Source organism: Coturnix japonica, chromosome 6 (assembly GCF_054131305.1).
Source record: "Coturnix japonica strain WE chromosome 6, WE-NBRP24, whole genome shotgun sequence".
NCBI classification, from domain to species: domain Eukaryota; kingdom Metazoa; phylum Chordata; class Aves; order Galliformes; family Phasianidae; genus Coturnix; species Coturnix japonica.
In genome coordinates this window covers 573,427-590,042 of record NC_140668.1, presented here as the reverse complement: position 1 = coordinate 590,042, position 16,616 = coordinate 573,427, and the positions used below count along the sequence as shown (strand labels likewise).

Here is a 16,616-nt window from a genome sequence, read left to right as displayed (position 1 = left end):
AGACCCTTTACATCCCATAGATGACCATTCACACCCTATAGACCCTTCACACCCTATAGGAGCCCCTACACATCCTATAGGAGACCCTTTACATCCCATAGACGACTATTCACACCCTATAGACCCTTCACACCCTATAGGAGCCCCTACACATCCTATAGGAGACCCTTTACATCCCATAGATGACCATTCACACCCTATAGGAGACCCTTCACACCCTATAGACCCTTCTCACCCTATAGGAGACCCTTCACATCCTATAGGAGACCCTTTACGTCCCATAGATGACCATTCACACCCTATAGGAGACCCTTCACACCCTATAGACCCTTCACACCCTATAGGAGCCCCTACACAGCCTATAGGAGACCCTTCACACCATATAGGAGACCCTACATATCCTATAGGAGACCTTTCACACCCTATAGACCCTTCACACCCTATAGGAGCCCCTACACACCCTATAGGAGCCCCTACACACCCTATAGGTGACCCTTTACATCCCATAGATGACCATTCACACCCTATAGACCCTTCACACCCTATAGGAGCCCCTACACATCCTATAGGAGACCCTTTACATCCCATAGATGATCATTCACACCCTATAGGAGACCCTTCACACCATATAGACCCTTCTCACCCTATAGGAGCCTCTACACATCCTATAGGAGACCCTTTACATCCCATAGATGACCATTCACACCCTATAGGAGACCCTTCACACCCTATAGACCCTTTACACCCTATAGACCCTTCACATCCTATGGGGGACCCTTTACATCCCATAGATGACCATTCACACCCTATAGACCCTTCCCACCCTATAGGAACCCCTACACATCCTATAGGAGACCCTTTACATCCCATAGATGACCATTCACACCCTATAGACCCTTCCCACCCTATAGGAGCCCCTACACACCCTATAGGAGCCCCTACACATCCTATAGGAGACCCTTTACATCCCATAGATGACCCTTCACACCCTATAGACCCTTCCCACCCTATAGGAGCCCCTACACACCCTATAGGTGACCCTATATCCACTGACTCTATTTCCCCTATAGGTTTTCTCTTCCTTCGAGCTGATCCAATACGACGTGGAACAGGACGAACCCGTTCGGAACAAGGATGGGTTCTGCATCCGAGTCCGACCCGGTAAGGAACATATAGAACCTATAGGGGAGAACCATATAGAACCTATAGGGGAGAACCATATAGAACCTAGAGGATATAGGGGGGAATGGAACCTATAGGACATAGGGGAGACCATAAAGATACAGCTAAACCATCTCGTGGGCCTCAAAGGTCTCCTATAGGGTGTGTAGGGTCTCCTATAGGGTGTGAATGGTCTATAGTGTGTGAAGGGTCTCCTATAGGGTGTGAAGGGTCTCCTATGGGATATGTAGGGTCTCATATAGGATATGGTCTCCTTTAGGGTGTGAAGGATCTCCTATAGGGTGTGTAGGGTCTCCTATAGGGTGTGAATGGTCTATAGGGTGTGAAGGGTCTCCTATAGGGTGTGTAGTGTCTCCTATAGGATATGTAGGGTCTCCTATAGGGTGTGAAGGGTCTCCTATGGGATACGTAGGGTCTCATATAGGAAGTGTAGGGTCTCCTATAGGGTATGTAGGATCTCATATAGGATGCGTAGGGTCTCCTATAGGGTGTGTAGGGTCTCCTATAGGATATGTAGGGTCTCATATAGGATATGGTCTCCTTTAGGGTGTGAAGGATCTCCTATAGGGTGTGTAGGGTCTCCTATAGGGTGTGAATGGTCTATAGGGTGTGAAGGGTCTCCTATAGGATGTATAGCGTCTCCTATAGGATATGTAGGGTCTCCTATAGGGTGTGAAGGGTCTCCTATAGGGTGTGAAGGGTCTATAGGGTGTGAAGGGTCTCCTATGGGATATGTAGGGTCTCCTATAGGATGTGAAGGGTCTCCTATAGGGTGTGTAGGGTCTCCTATGGGATATGTAGGGTCTCATATAGAATGCGTAGGGGCTCCTATAAGGTGTGTAGGGTCTCCTATAGGATATGTAGGGTCTCCTATAGGGTGTGAAGTGTCTCCTATAGGATATGTAGGGTCTCCTATAGGGTGTGAATGGTCTATAGGGTGTGAAGGGTCTCCTATAGGATTTGAAGGGTCTTCTATAGGGTGTGAAGGGTCTCCTATAGGGTGTGAATGGTCTATAGGGTGTGAAGGGTCTCCTATAGGATGTGTAGGGTCTCCTATAGGATATGTAGGGTCTCCTATAGGGTATGTAGGGTCTCCTATGGGATATGTAGGGTCTCATATAGGAAGTGAAGGGTCTCCTATGGGATATGTAGGGTCTCCTATAGGGTGTGTAGGGTCTCCTATAGGATATGTAGGGTGTCCTATAGGGTGTGAAGGGTCTATAGGGTGTGTAGGGTCTCCTATAGGATGCGTAGGGTCTCCTATAGGGTGTGAAGGTTCTCCTATAGGGTGTGAAGGGTCTCCTATAGGGTGTGCAGGGTCTCCTATGGGATATGTAGGGTCTCCTATAGGATACAGTCTCCTTTAGAGTGTGAAGGGTCCCTATAGGATGTGAAGGGTCTCCTATAGGATATGTAGGGTCTCCTATAGGGTGTGCAGGGTCTCCTATAGGATATGTAGGGCCTCTATAGGATGTGAAGGGTCTCCTATAGTGTGTGAAGGGTCCCTATAGGATGTGGAGGGTCTCCTATAGGGTGTGTAGGGTCTCCTATAGGGTGTGAATGGTCTATAGGGTGTGAAGGGTCTCATATAGGATATGTAGGGTCTCATATAGGAAGTGTAGGGTCTCCTATAGGATATGTAGGGTCTCATATAGGATGCGTAGGGTCTCCTATAGGGTGTGTAGGGTCTCCTATAGGATATGTAGGGTCTCCTATAGGGTATGTAGGGTCTCCTATAGGATGTGAAGTGTCTCCTATAGGATATGTAGGGTCTCCTATAGGATATGTAGGGCCTCTATAGGATGTGAAGGGTCGTCTATAGGGTCTGAAGGGTCTCCTATGGGATTTGAAGTGTCTCCTATAGGATATGAAGGGTCTCATCACCCGCAAACCTTCATAGCGTTGTATTTCCCAGCCCCAAATCCATCATTTCTCACCCCAAATCCTCCATTTCCCAGCCCCAAATCCATCATTTCTCACCCCAAATCCCCCATTTCTCACCCCAAATCCCCCATTTCTCACCCCAAATCCCCCATTTCTCACCCCAGATCCTTTCCCAGCCCCAAATCCATCATTTCTCACCCCAAATCCTTTCCCAGCCCCAAATCCCCCATTTCCCATCCCCCAATCCCCCATTTCTCAGCCCCAAATCCCCCGTTTCTCACCCCAAATCCTTTCCCAACCCCAAATCCCTCCTTTCTCACCCTAAATCCTTTCCCAGCCCCAAATCCCCCATTTCTCACCCCAATCCCCCATTTCTCCTCCCAAATCCCCCATTCCCAGCCCCAAATCCATCATTTCTAACCCCAAATCCTTTCCCAGTCCCAAATCCATAATTTTTTATGCTTTCCCAGCCCCAAATCTCCCGTTTCTCACCCCAAATCCCCCATTTCTCACCCCAAATCCTTTCCCAGCCCCAAATCCCCCATTTCTCACCCCAAATCCATCATTTCTCACCCCAAATCCCCTTTTAAGCCCCAAATCCCCTATTTCTCACCCCAAATCCTTTCCCATCCCCAAATCCCCCATTTCTCACCCAAAATCCAATGTTTCCTCCCCCAAATCTCCATTCCCAGCCCCAAATCCCCCCTTTCTCACCCCAAATCCTTTCCCATCCCCAAATCCCCCATTTCTCACCCCAAATCCATCATTTCTCACCCCAAATCCCCCATTTCTCCCCCCAAATCCTTTCCCATCCCCAAATCCCCCATTTCTCACCCCAAATCCTTTCCCATCCCCAAATCCCCTATTTCTCACCCCAAATCCCCCCTTTCTCACCCCAAATTCCCTATTTCTCACCCCAAATCCCTCCTTTTTCACCCTAAATCCTTTCCCAGCCCCAAATCCCCCATTTCTCACCCCAAATCCCCTGTTTCTCACCCCAAATCCCCTATTTCTCACCCCAAATCCTTTCCCAACCCCAAATCCCTCATTTCTCACCCCAAATCCTTTCCCAGCCCCAAATCCCCTATTTCTCACCCCCAATCCTTTCCCAGCCCCAAATCCCCCATTTCTCACCCCAAATCCCCCATTTCTCACCCCAAATCCTTTCCCAGCCCCAAATCCCCCGTTTCTCACCCCAAATCCGCTCCGTCCCAGGTGAGACGGGGCTGCTGGTGATCCGGATCACCCGTAACACCCCGTTCCACGGCTACGCGGGTGATAAGAGCAGGACGGAGAAGAAGATCCTGCGGGACGTGTTTGATAAGGGCGATTCCTACTTCAACAGCGGGGACCTGCTCATGATGGACCACGAGAGGTTCCTCTACTTCCAGGACCGTGTTGGTGATACCTTCCGGTAATTACATCTGATATTGATTGGTTCTATTGGTGATCGATTGGTTCTATTGGTAATCGATTGGTTCTATTGGTAATTGATTGGTTCTATTGGTAATTGATTGGTTCTAATGGTAATCGATTGATTCCAATGGTAATCGATGGTGTTTTCCTTCTGATATCGATCAATTCCAATGGTAATCGATTGATTCTAATGGTAATTGATTAATTCCAGTGGTAATCGATTGATTCTATTGGTAATCGATGCCATTTTCCTTCTGATATCGATCAATTCTAATGGTAATCGATTGGTTCTAATTGTAATCGATCAATTCTAATGGTAATCAATCAATTCTAATGGTAATCGATTGATTCCAATGGTAATCAATGACGTTTTCCTTCTGATATTGGATCAATTCTTCTATCTATGATGGTAATCGATAATGTTTTCCTTCTGATATTGATCAATTCCTTCTGATATCGATCAATTCCTTCTGATATCAATCAATTCCTTCTGATATCGATCAATTCCTTCTGATATCGATCAATTCTTCCATCTATGATGGTAATCGATGCCGTTTTCCTTCTGATATCGATCAATTCTAATGCTATTCGATTGATTCCAATGGTAATCAATGGCGTTTTCCTTCTGATATCAATCAATTCCAATGGTAATCGATTGATTCTAATGGTAATTGATTGGTTATAATGGTAATCGATTGATTCCATTGGTAATCAATGGCGTTTTCCTTCTGATATCGATCAATTCCTTCTGATATCGATCAATTCTTCCATCTATGATGGTAATCAATGGCGTTTTCCTTCTGATATTGGATCAATTCTTCTATCTATAATGGTAATCGATGCTGTTTTCCTTCTGATATCGATCAATTCTTCTATCTATAACGGTAATCGGTGGTGTTGATATCGATTAATTCTATCTATGATGGTAATCAATGTTGTTTTCCTTCTGATATCGATCAATTCCTTCTGATATCAATCAATTCCTTCTGATATCAATCAATTCTTCTATCTATAATGGTAATCAATGGCGTTTTTTTTCTGATATCAATCAATTCTAATGGTAATCAATTGATTCTATTGGTAATCGATTGATTCTATTGGTAATCGATGGCGTTTTCCAACTGATATCGATCAATTCTAATGGTAATCGATCAATGCTAATGGTAATCGATTGATTCCAATGGTAATCGATGGCGTTTTCCTTCTGATATCGATCAATTCTTCCATCTATGATGGTAATCAATGGCGTTTTCCTTCTGATATTGGATCAATTCTTCTATCTATAATGGTAATCGATGCTGTTTTCCTTCTGATATCGATCAATTCTTCTATCTATAACGGTAATCGATGGCGTTGATATCGATTAATTCTATCTATGATGGTAATCAATGGCGTTTTCCTTCTGATCTCGATCAATTCCTTCTGATATCGATCAATTCTTCCATCTATGATGGTAATCGATGCCATATTTCTATATCTATGATGGTAATCGATGCCGTTTCCCTTCTGATATCGATCAATTCTAATGGTAATCGATTGGTTCTATTGGTAATCGATTGATTCCAATGGTAATCGATGGTGTTTTCCTTCTGATATCGATCAATTCTAATGGTAATCAATGGATTCTATTGGTAATCAATTGGTTCTAATGGTAATCGATTGGTTGTATTGGTAATCGATTGGTTCTATTGGTGATCGATTGGTTCTATTGGTAATCGATTGGTTCTAATGGTAATTGATTGATTCCAATGGTAATCGATGGCGTATTCCTTCTGATATTGGATCAATTCCTTCTGATATCGATCAATTCCTTCTGATATTGCATCAATCCCTTCTGATATGGATCAATTCCTTCTGATATCAATCAATTCCTTCTGATCACGATCAATTCCTTCTGATATCGATCAATTCCTTCTGATATCAATCAATTCCTTCTGATATCGATCAATTCTTCCATCAATGATGGTAATCGATGCAGTTTTCCTTCTGATATCGATCAATTCTAATGCTATTTAATTGATTTTAATAGTAATCAATGGCGTTTTCCTTCTGATATCGATCAATTCCAATGGTAATCGATTGATTCTAATGGTAATTGATTGGCTCTATTGGTAATCGATTGGTTCTATTGGTAATCAAATGGTTCTATTGGTAATCGATTGGTTCTATTGGTAATCGATTGGTTCTATTGGTAATCGATCAATTCTAATGGTAATCGATTGATTTCAATGGTAATCGATTGCTTCCAATGGTAATCGATGGCCTTTTCCTTCTGATATTGGATCAATTCTTCTATCTATAATGGTAATCAATGGCATTTTCCTTCTGATATCGATCAAATCTAATGGTAATCAATTGATTCTATTTGTAATCGATTGATTCTAATGGTAATCAATGGCATTTTCCAACTGATATCGATCAATTCTAATGGTAATCAATTGATTCTATTGGTAATCGATTGGTTCTAATGGTAATCGATTGGTTCTATTGGTAATCGATTGGTTCTATTGGTAATCGATCAATTCTAATGGTAATCGAATGGTTCTATTGGTAATTTATTGGTTCTATTGGTAATCGATTGGTTCTATTGGTAATCGATTGATTCTATTGGTAATCGATTGGTTCTAATGGTAATCGATTGATTCTATTGGTGATCGATTGGTTCTATTGGTAATTGAATGGTTCTATTGGTAATTGATTGGTTCTATTGGAAATCGATTGGTTCTAATGGTAATCGATTGGTTCTATTGGTAATTGATTGGTTCTATTGGTAATCGATTGGTTCTATTGGTAATTTATTGGTTCTATTGGTAATCGATTGGTTCTATTGGTAATCGATTGGTTCTATTGGTAATTGATTAATTCCAATGGTAATTGATTGATTCTATTGGTAATTGATTGGTTCTATTGGTAATCGATTGGTTCTAATGGTAATCGATTGGTTCTATTGGTAATCGAATGGTTCTATTGGTAATTGATTGGTTCTATTGGTAATTGATTGGTTCTATTGGTAATCGATTGGTTCTATTGGTGATCGATTGGTTCTATTGGTAATTGATTGGTTCTATTGGTAATCGATTGGTTCTATTGGTAATTGAATGGTTCTATGGGTAATTTATTGGTTCTATTGGTAATCGATTGGTTCTATTGGTAATTTATTGGTTCTATTGGTAATTTATTGGTTCTATTGGTAATCGATTGGTTCTATTGGTAATTGATTGGTTCTAATGGTAATCGATCAATTCTAATGGTAATCAATGGATTCTATTGGTAATCAATGGATTCTATTGGTAATCAATTGGTTCTATTGGTAATCGATCAATTCTAATGGTAATCGATTGATTCCAATGGTAATCAATGGCGTTTTCCTTCTGATATCGATCAATTCTAATGGTAATCAATTGATTCTATTGGTAATCGATTGGTTCTATTGGTAATCAATTGATTCCATTGGTAATCAATGGCGTTTTCCTTCTGATATTGGATCAATTCTTCCATCTATAATGAGAATCAATGGCGTTGATATCGATTAATTCTATCTATGATGGTAATCAATGGCGTTTTCCTTCTGATATCGATCAATTCCTTCTGATATCGATCAATTCCTTCTGATATCGATCAATTCCTTCTGATATCGATCACTTCTTCAATCTATGATGGTAATCGATGCCGTTTTCCTTCTGATATCGATCAATTCTAATGGTTATCAATCAATTCTAATGGTAATCAATGGCGTTTTCCTTCTGATATCGATCAATTCCTTCTGATCTCGATCAGTTCCTTCTGATATCGATCAATTCCTTCTGATATCGATCAATTCCTTCTGATATCAATCAATTCCTTCTGATATCGATCAATTCTTCCATCTATGATGATAATCGATGGTGTTTTCCTTCTGATATCGATCAATTCCAATGGTAATCGATTAATTCTAAAGGTAATTGATTAATTCCAATGGTAATTGATTGATTCTATTGGTAATCAATTGTTTCTATTGGTAATCTATCAATTCTAATGGTAATCGATTGATTCTAAAGGTAATTGATTAATTCCAATGGTAATTGATTGATTCTATTGGTAATCGATTGGTTCTATTGGTAATCGATCAATTCTAATAGTAATCGATTGATTCTAATGGTAATCAATTGATTCCAATGGTAATCAATGGCGTATTCCTTCTGATATCGATCAATTCTAATGGTAATCGATAAATTCTAATGGTAATCAATGGCATTTTCCTTCTGCTATTGATCAGCTCCTCCTACTATTGATCAGGTCCTTCTGATATCAATCAGTTCCTCCTGCTATTGATCAGTTCCTTCTGATATCAATCAGTTCCTCCTGCTATTGATCAATTCCTCCTCCCATTGATTAGTTCCATCTAATATCGATCAATCCCTCCTGCTATTGATCAATTCCTCCTGCTATTGATCAATTCCATCTGCTATTGATCAATCCCTCCTGTTATTGATCAGATCCTCCTGCTATCGATCAGTTCCTCCTGCTATTGATCAATTCTTTCTGCTATCGATTAGTTCCATCTGATATTGATCAATCCCTCCTGCTATTGATCAATCCCTCCTGCTATTGATTAGTTCCATCTGATATTGATCAGTTCCATCTGATATCGGTCAATTCCTTCTGATATTGATCAATTCCTCCTGCTATTGATCAATTCCTCCTACTATTGATCAGTTCCTTCTGATATCAATCAGTTCCTCCTGCTATTGATCAGTTCCTTCTGATATCAATCAGTTCCTCCTGCTATTGATCAGTTCCTTCTGCTATTGATTAATTCCTCCTGCTATTGATCAGTTCCTCCTGCTATTGATCAATTCCTCCTGCTATTGATCAGTTCCTTCTGATATCGATCAATTCCTCCTGCTATTGATCAGTTCCATCTGATATTGATCAGCTCCTCCTGCTATTGATCAGTTCTTTCTGATATCAATCAGTTCCTTCTGATATCAATCAATTCCTCCTGCTATTGATCATTTCCTCCTGCTATTGATCAGACCCTTCTGCTATTGATCAATTCCTTCTGATATCGATCAGTTCCTTCTGCTATTGATCAGCTCCTCCTGCTATTGATCAGATCCTTCTGCTATTGATCAGTTCTTTCTGATATCAATCAATTCCTCCTGCTATTGATCAATTCTTTCTGCTATTGATCAGTTCCATCTAATATCGATCAATCCCTCCTGCTATTGATCAATTCCTCCTGCTATTGATCAATTCCTCCTGCTATCGATCAATTCCTCCTGCTATTGATCATTTCCTCCTGCTATTGATTATCGATTCCTCCTGCTATTGATTAGTTCCATCTGATATTGATTAGTTCCATCTGATATCGATCAGTTCCTTCTGCTATTGATCAATTCCTTCTGCTATTGATCAATCCCTCCTGCTATTGATTAGTTCCATCTAATATCGATCAATCCCTCCTGCTATTGATCAATTCCTTCTGCTATCGATTAGTTCCATCTGATATTGATCAATTCCTCCTGCTATTGATCAATCCCATCTGATATTGATCAATCCCATCTGCTATTGATCAATCCCATCTGATATCGATCAATTCCTTCTGTATTGATTATTCCCAGCTGGAAAGGTGAGAATGTGGCGACGACGGAGGTGGAGGCGGCGCTATCCATGGTGGATTTCATCCAGGAGGTCAATGTCTACGGGGTGGCCGTGCCGGGTGAGCAGCAAAGAGGGGTTAAGAACCCACCAAAATGGTTAAATTTGGAGTTACTGACCCAAAATAGGAGCCCAGTGGGGTTCATGACTACCAACACGGGGCTAAGAAGGCACCAAAAGGGTTAAAATTGGACAAATTGACCCAAAATAGGAGCCCAGTGGGGTTCATAACTACCAACATGGGGCTAAGAAGGCACCAAAATGGCTAAAATTGGACAAATTGACCCAAAATTGGAGCCTGATGGGGCTCATGACCAACACAATGTGGGTCTAAGAAGGCACCAAAATGGTTAAAATTGGACTTTCTGACCCAAAGTAGGAGCCTGATGAGGCTCATGACCAACACAGCGTGGGTCTAAGAACCCAAAAGATGGTTAAAATTGGACAAATTGACCCAAAATAGGAGCCTGATGGGGTCCATGATCAACACAACGTGGGTCTAAGAACCCAAAAGATGGTTAAAATAGGACAAACTGACCCAAAATAGGAGCCTGATGGGATTCATGATTAACAACATGGGTCTAAGAAGCCACCAAAATGGTTAAAATTGGAGTTATTGACCCAAAATAGGAGCCCATTGGGGTTCATAACTACCAACACGGGGCTAAGAAGGCACCAAAATGGTTAAAATTGGAGTTATTGACCCAAAATAGGAGCCTGATGGGGCTCATGACCAACACAACGTGGGGCTAAGAAGGCACCAAAATGGTTAAAATAGGAGTTATTGACCCAAAATAGGAGTTACTGACCCAAAATAGGAGTTATTGACCCAAAATAGGAGCCTGATGGGGCTCATGACCAACACAACGTGGGGCTAAGAAGGCACCAAAATGGTTAAAATTGGACAAATTGACCCAAAATAGGAGCCCGTTGGGGTTCATAACTACCAATATGGGGCTAAAAAGGCACCAAAATGGCTAAAATTGGACAAATTGACCCAAAATTGGAGCCTGATGGGGCTCATGACCAACACAACGTGGGGCTAAGAACCCAAAAGATGGTTAAAATAGGAGTTATTAACCCAAAATAGGAGTTATTGACCCAAAATAGGAGCCTGATGAGGCTCATGACCAACACGACGTGGGTCTAAGAAGGCACCAAAATGGTTAAAATTGGAGTTATTGACCCAAAATAGGAGCCTGATGGGATTCATGATTAACAACATGGGTCTAAGAAGGCCCCAAAATGGTTAAAATTGGTGTTATTGACCCAAAATAGGAGCCCATTGGGGTTCATAACTACCAATATGGGGCTAAGAAGGCACCAAAATGGTTAAAATTGGACAAATTGACCCAAAATAGGAGCCTGATGAGGCTCATGACCAACACGACGTGGGGCTAAGAAGGCACCAAAATGGTTAAAAATGGAGTTATTGACCCAAAATTGGAGCCCGATGGGGTCCATGACCAACATAACATGGGCCTAAGAACCCAAAAGATGGTTAAAATAGGAGTTATTGACCCAAAATAGGAGTTATTGACCCCAAATTGGAGACCGATGAGGTTCATGATCAACACGATGTGGGTCTAAGAAGGCACCAAGATGGTTAAAATTGGACAAATTGACCCAAAATAGGAGCCTGATGGGGTCCATGACCAACACAACGTGGGTCTAAGAACCCAAAAGAAGGCTAAAATGGTTAAAATAGGACTTAGTGACTCAAAATAGGAGTTATTGACCCAAAATAGGACTTATTGACCCAAAATAGGAGCCTGATGGGATTCATGATTAACAACATGGGTCTAAGAAGCCACCAAAATGGTTAAAATAGGAGTTATTGACCCAAAATAGGAGCCCGTTGGGGTTCATAGCTACCAACACGGGGCTAAGAAGGCACCAAAATGGTTAAAATTGGAGTTATTGACCCAAATTCCACTAATTTTGCCCCCAAACCCCCTAATTTTAGCCCAAATTCCCCTAATTTTGCCACAAATTACCCAAATTTCACCCCAAATTCCGCTAATTTTGCCCCAAATTCCCCTAATTTCACCCAAATTCCCCTAATTTTGCCACAAATTACCCCAATTTTGTCCTACTTTTTCCCCAAATTCCACGAATTTTGCCCCAATTTTGCCCCCAAATCCCCTACTTTTAGCCCAAATTACCCCGGTTTTGCTCTAATTGTTCCCCAAATTCCCCTAAATTTGCCCCAAATTCCCCTAATTTCACCCCAAGTTTGCCCAAATTCCCCTAATTTCACCCCAAATTCCCCCATTTTCACCCCAATTTTGCCCTAATTCCCCTAATTTTCCCCTAATTTCATCCCAGATTCCCCTAATTTCACCCTTATTTTGCCTTAATTCCCCTAATTTTAACCTAATTTTGCCCCAAATTCCCCTAATTTCACCCCATTGTTGCCCTATATCCCCTAATTTCACCCTAATTTTGCCCAAATTCCCCTAATTTTTCCCCAATTTTGCCCTAATTTCCCCTAATTTAACCCCAATTTTGCCCCAAATTCCCCTAATTTCACCCCAAATTGCCCTTATTTTGTCCCCTAATTACCCCATTTTTGCCCCAATTTGCCCCAATTTCACCCGAAACTGACCTAATTTTAGCACAAATTCCCCTAATTTTGCCCCAAATTCCCCCATTTTCACCCCAATTTTGCCCTAATTCCCCTAATTTTCCCCTAATTTCACCCCAAATTCCCCTAATTTCCCCCCAATTTTGCCCAATTTCCCCTAATTAATTTCACCTCAATTTTGCCCTAATTCCCCTAATTTTCCCCTAATTTTGCCCCAAATTCCCCAAATTTCCCTCCAATTTTGCCCAAATTCCCCCATTTTCACCCCAATTTTCCCCAAATTCCCCCAATTTCACCCCAATTTTGCCCCAAATTCCCCTAATTTCACCCAAAATTGCCCTTATTTTGGACCCTAATTCCCCCAATTTCACCCCAAACTGACCCAAATTTGCCCCAAATTTCCCCAATTTCACCCTAATTTTGCCCTAAATTCCCCTAATTTCACCCCAATTTTGCCCTAATTCCCCCAATTTCACCCCAAATTCCCCTAATTTCACCCTAATTTTGCCCAAATTCCCCTAATTTCCCCCCAATTTTGCCCAAATTCCCCTAATTTCACCCAAAATTGCCCTTATTTTGGCCCCTAATTACCCCAATTTTACCCCAAACTGACCTAATTTTGCCCCTAATTCCACCCCAATTTTGCCCTAATTCCCCTAATTTTTCCCCAAATTCCCCCAATTTCACCCCAATTTTGCCCAAATTCCTCTAATTTCACCCCAAATTCCCCCAATTTCACCCTAATTTCACCCCAAATTTCCCTAATTTTGCCCCAAAATACCCCAATTTTGCCCTAATTTTTTCCCAAATTCTGCAAGTTTTGCCACAATTTTGCCCCAAATTCCCCCATTTTTGCCCCAAATTGCCCAAATTCCCCTAATTGTGCCCCAAATTCCCCTAATTTCACCCCAATTTTCCCCAAATTTCCCTAATTTCACCCCAAATTCCCCTAATTTCACCCCAATTTGCCCCAAATTCCCCTAATTTCACCCAAAATTGCCCTTATTTTGGACCCTAATTACCCCAATTTCACCCCAAACTGACCCAAATTTGCCCCAAATTCCCCCAATTTCACCCCAATTTTGCCCAAATTCCCCTAATTTTCCCCCAATTTTGCCCAAATTCCCCTAATTTCACCCTAATTTTGCTTTAATTCCCCTAATTTCACCCCAATGTTGCCCAAATTCCCCCAATTTCACCCCAAATTCCCCTAATTTCACCCCAAATTCCCCTAATTGTCCCCAAATTCCCCTAATTTCACCCCAAATTCCCCCATTTTCACCCCAATTTTGCCCTAATTCCCCTAATTTTCCCCTAATTTCATCCCAGATTCCCCTAATTTCACCCTTATTTTGCCTTAATTCCCCTAATTTTAACCTAATTTTGCCCCAAATTCCCCTAATTTCACCCCATTGTTGCCCTATATCCCCTAATTTCACCCTAATTTTGCCCAAATTCCCCTAATTTTTCCCCAATTTTGCCCTAATTTCCCCTAATTTAACCCCAATTTTGCCCCAAATTCCCCTAATTTCACCCCAAATTGCCCTTATTTTGTCCCCTAATTACCCCAATTTTGCCCCAATTTGCCCCAATTTCACCCGAAACTGACCTAATTTTAGCACAAATTACCCTAATTTTGCCCAAATTCCCCTAATTTCACCCCAATTTCACCCCAAATTCCCCTAATTTCACCCCAATTTTGCCCTAATTCCCCTAATTTCGCCCCAAATTCCCCTAATTTCACCTCAATTTTGACCAAATTCCCCTAATTTCACCCAAAATTGCCCTTATTTTGGCCCCTAATTCCCCCAATTTCACCCCAAACTGACCCAAATTTGCCCCATATTCCCCCAATTTCACCCCAATTTTGCCCTAATTCCCCTAATTTCACCCCAATTTTGCCCAAATTCCCCCATTTTCACCCCAATTTTGCCTTAATTCCCCTAATTTTAACCTAATTTTGCCCCAAATTCCCCTAATTTCACCCCAATTTTCCCCTAATTTCACCCCAATTTTAGCCCAAATTCCCCTAATTTCACCCCAATTTGCCCCAAATTCCCCTAATTTCACCCCAAATTGCCCTTATTTTGGCCCATAATTACCCCAATTTCACCCCAAACTGACCCAAATTTGCCCCAAATTCCCCCAATTTCACCCCAATTTTGCTCCAAATTCCCCTAATTTCACCCCAATTTTAACCCAAATTCCCCCAATTTCACCCCAATTTTGCCCTTATTTTGTCCCCTAATTACCCCAATTTTGCCCCAATTTGCCCCAATTTCACCCCAAACTTACCTAATTTTAGCCCAAATTACCCTAATTTTGCCCCAAATTCCCCTAATTTCACCCAATTTTGCCCAAATTCTCCTATTTTCACCCCAATTTTCCCCAAATTCCCCTAATTTCACCCCAATTTTGCCTAAATTCCCCTAATTTCACCCCAAATTCCCCCATTTTCACCCCAATTTTCCCCAAATTCCCCTAATTTCACCCCAAATTTCCCCAAATTCCCCTAATTTCCCCCCAATTTTGCCCAAATTCCTCTAATTTCACCCAAAATTGCCCTTATTTTGGACCCTAATTACCCCCAATTTCACCCCAAACTGACCCAAATTTGCCCCAAATTCCCCCAATTTCACCCCAATTTTGCCCTAATTCCCCTAATTTCACCCCAATTTTAACCCAAATTCCCCATTTTCACCCCAATTTTGCCTTAATTCCCCTAATTTTAACCTAATTTTGCCCCAAATTTCCCTAATTTCACCCCAATTTTCCCCTAATTTCACCCCAATTTTCCCCTAATTTCCCCCCAATTTTGCCCAAATTCCCCCAATTTCACCCCTAATTTTGCCCAAATTCCCCTAATTTCACCCCAATTTGCCCCAAATTCCCCTAATTTCACCCGAAATTGCCCTTATTTTGGACCCTAATTCCCCCAATTTCACCCCAAACTGACCCAAATTTGCCCCAAATTCCCCCAATTTCACCCCAATTTTGCTCCAAATTCCCCTAATTTCAACCCAATTTTACCCCAAATTCCCCCATTTTCACCCCAATTTTGCCTTAATTCCCCTAATTTTCCCCTAATTTTGCCCTAATTACCCTAATTTCACCCTAATTTCCCCCCAATTTTGCCCAAATTCCCCCAATTTCACCCCAATTTTGCCCTTATTTTGTCCCCTAATTACCCCAATTTTGCCCCAATTTGCCCCAATTTCACCCCAAACTTACCTAATTTTAGCCCAAATTACCCTAATTTTGCCCCAAATTCCCCTAATTTCACCCAATTTTGCCCAAATTCTCCTATTTTCACCCCAATTTTGCCCAAATTCCCCTAATTTCACCCCAATTTAGCCCTAATTCCCCTAATTTTCCCCCAATTTCCCCTAATTTCACCCCAATTTTGCCCAAATTCCCCTAATTTCACCCCAATTTTGCCCCAAATTCCCGTAATTTCACCCCAAATTGCCCTTATTTTGGCCCCTAATTACCCCAATTTCACCCCAAACTGACCCAAATTTGCCCCAAATACCCCCAATTTCACCCTAATTTTGCCCTAAATTCCCCTAATTTCACCCCAATTTTAACCCAAATTCCCCCATTTTCCCCCCAATTTTGCCTTAATTCCCCTAATTTCACCCCAATTTGCCCCAAATTCCCCTAATTTCACCCCAAATTGTCCTTATTTTGGACCCTAATTACCCCAATTTCACCCCAAACTGACCCAAATTTGCCCCAAATTCCCCCAATTTCACCCTAATTTTGCCCAAATTCCCCCAATTTTCCCCCAAATTCCCCCAATTTTCCCCCAATTTCCCCTAATTTTGCCCCAATGTTGCCCAAATTCCCCCAATTTCACCCCAATTTTGCCTGAATTCCCCTAATTTTAACCTAATTTTGCCCTAAT

General features: G+C 41.5%; 1 protein-coding gene across 1 annotated transcript in view; it reads left to right on the top strand.

The window, feature by feature from the left end:
* The window catches only part of SLC27A5 (solute carrier family 27 member 5), a 52,596-nt gene that overhangs the window by 26,159 nt on the left and 9,821 nt on the right, over nt 1–16,616 (top strand). Inside the window, exons 7-9 of the mRNA XM_085551374.1 lie at nt 1,071–1,161; nt 4,282–4,480; nt 10,086–10,183. Coding sequence (XP_085407500.1) covers nt 1,071–1,161; nt 4,282–4,480; nt 10,086–10,183 — 388 coding nt within the window. The remainder of the gene's footprint in view (nt 1–1,070; nt 1,162–4,281; nt 4,481–10,085; nt 10,184–16,616) is intronic.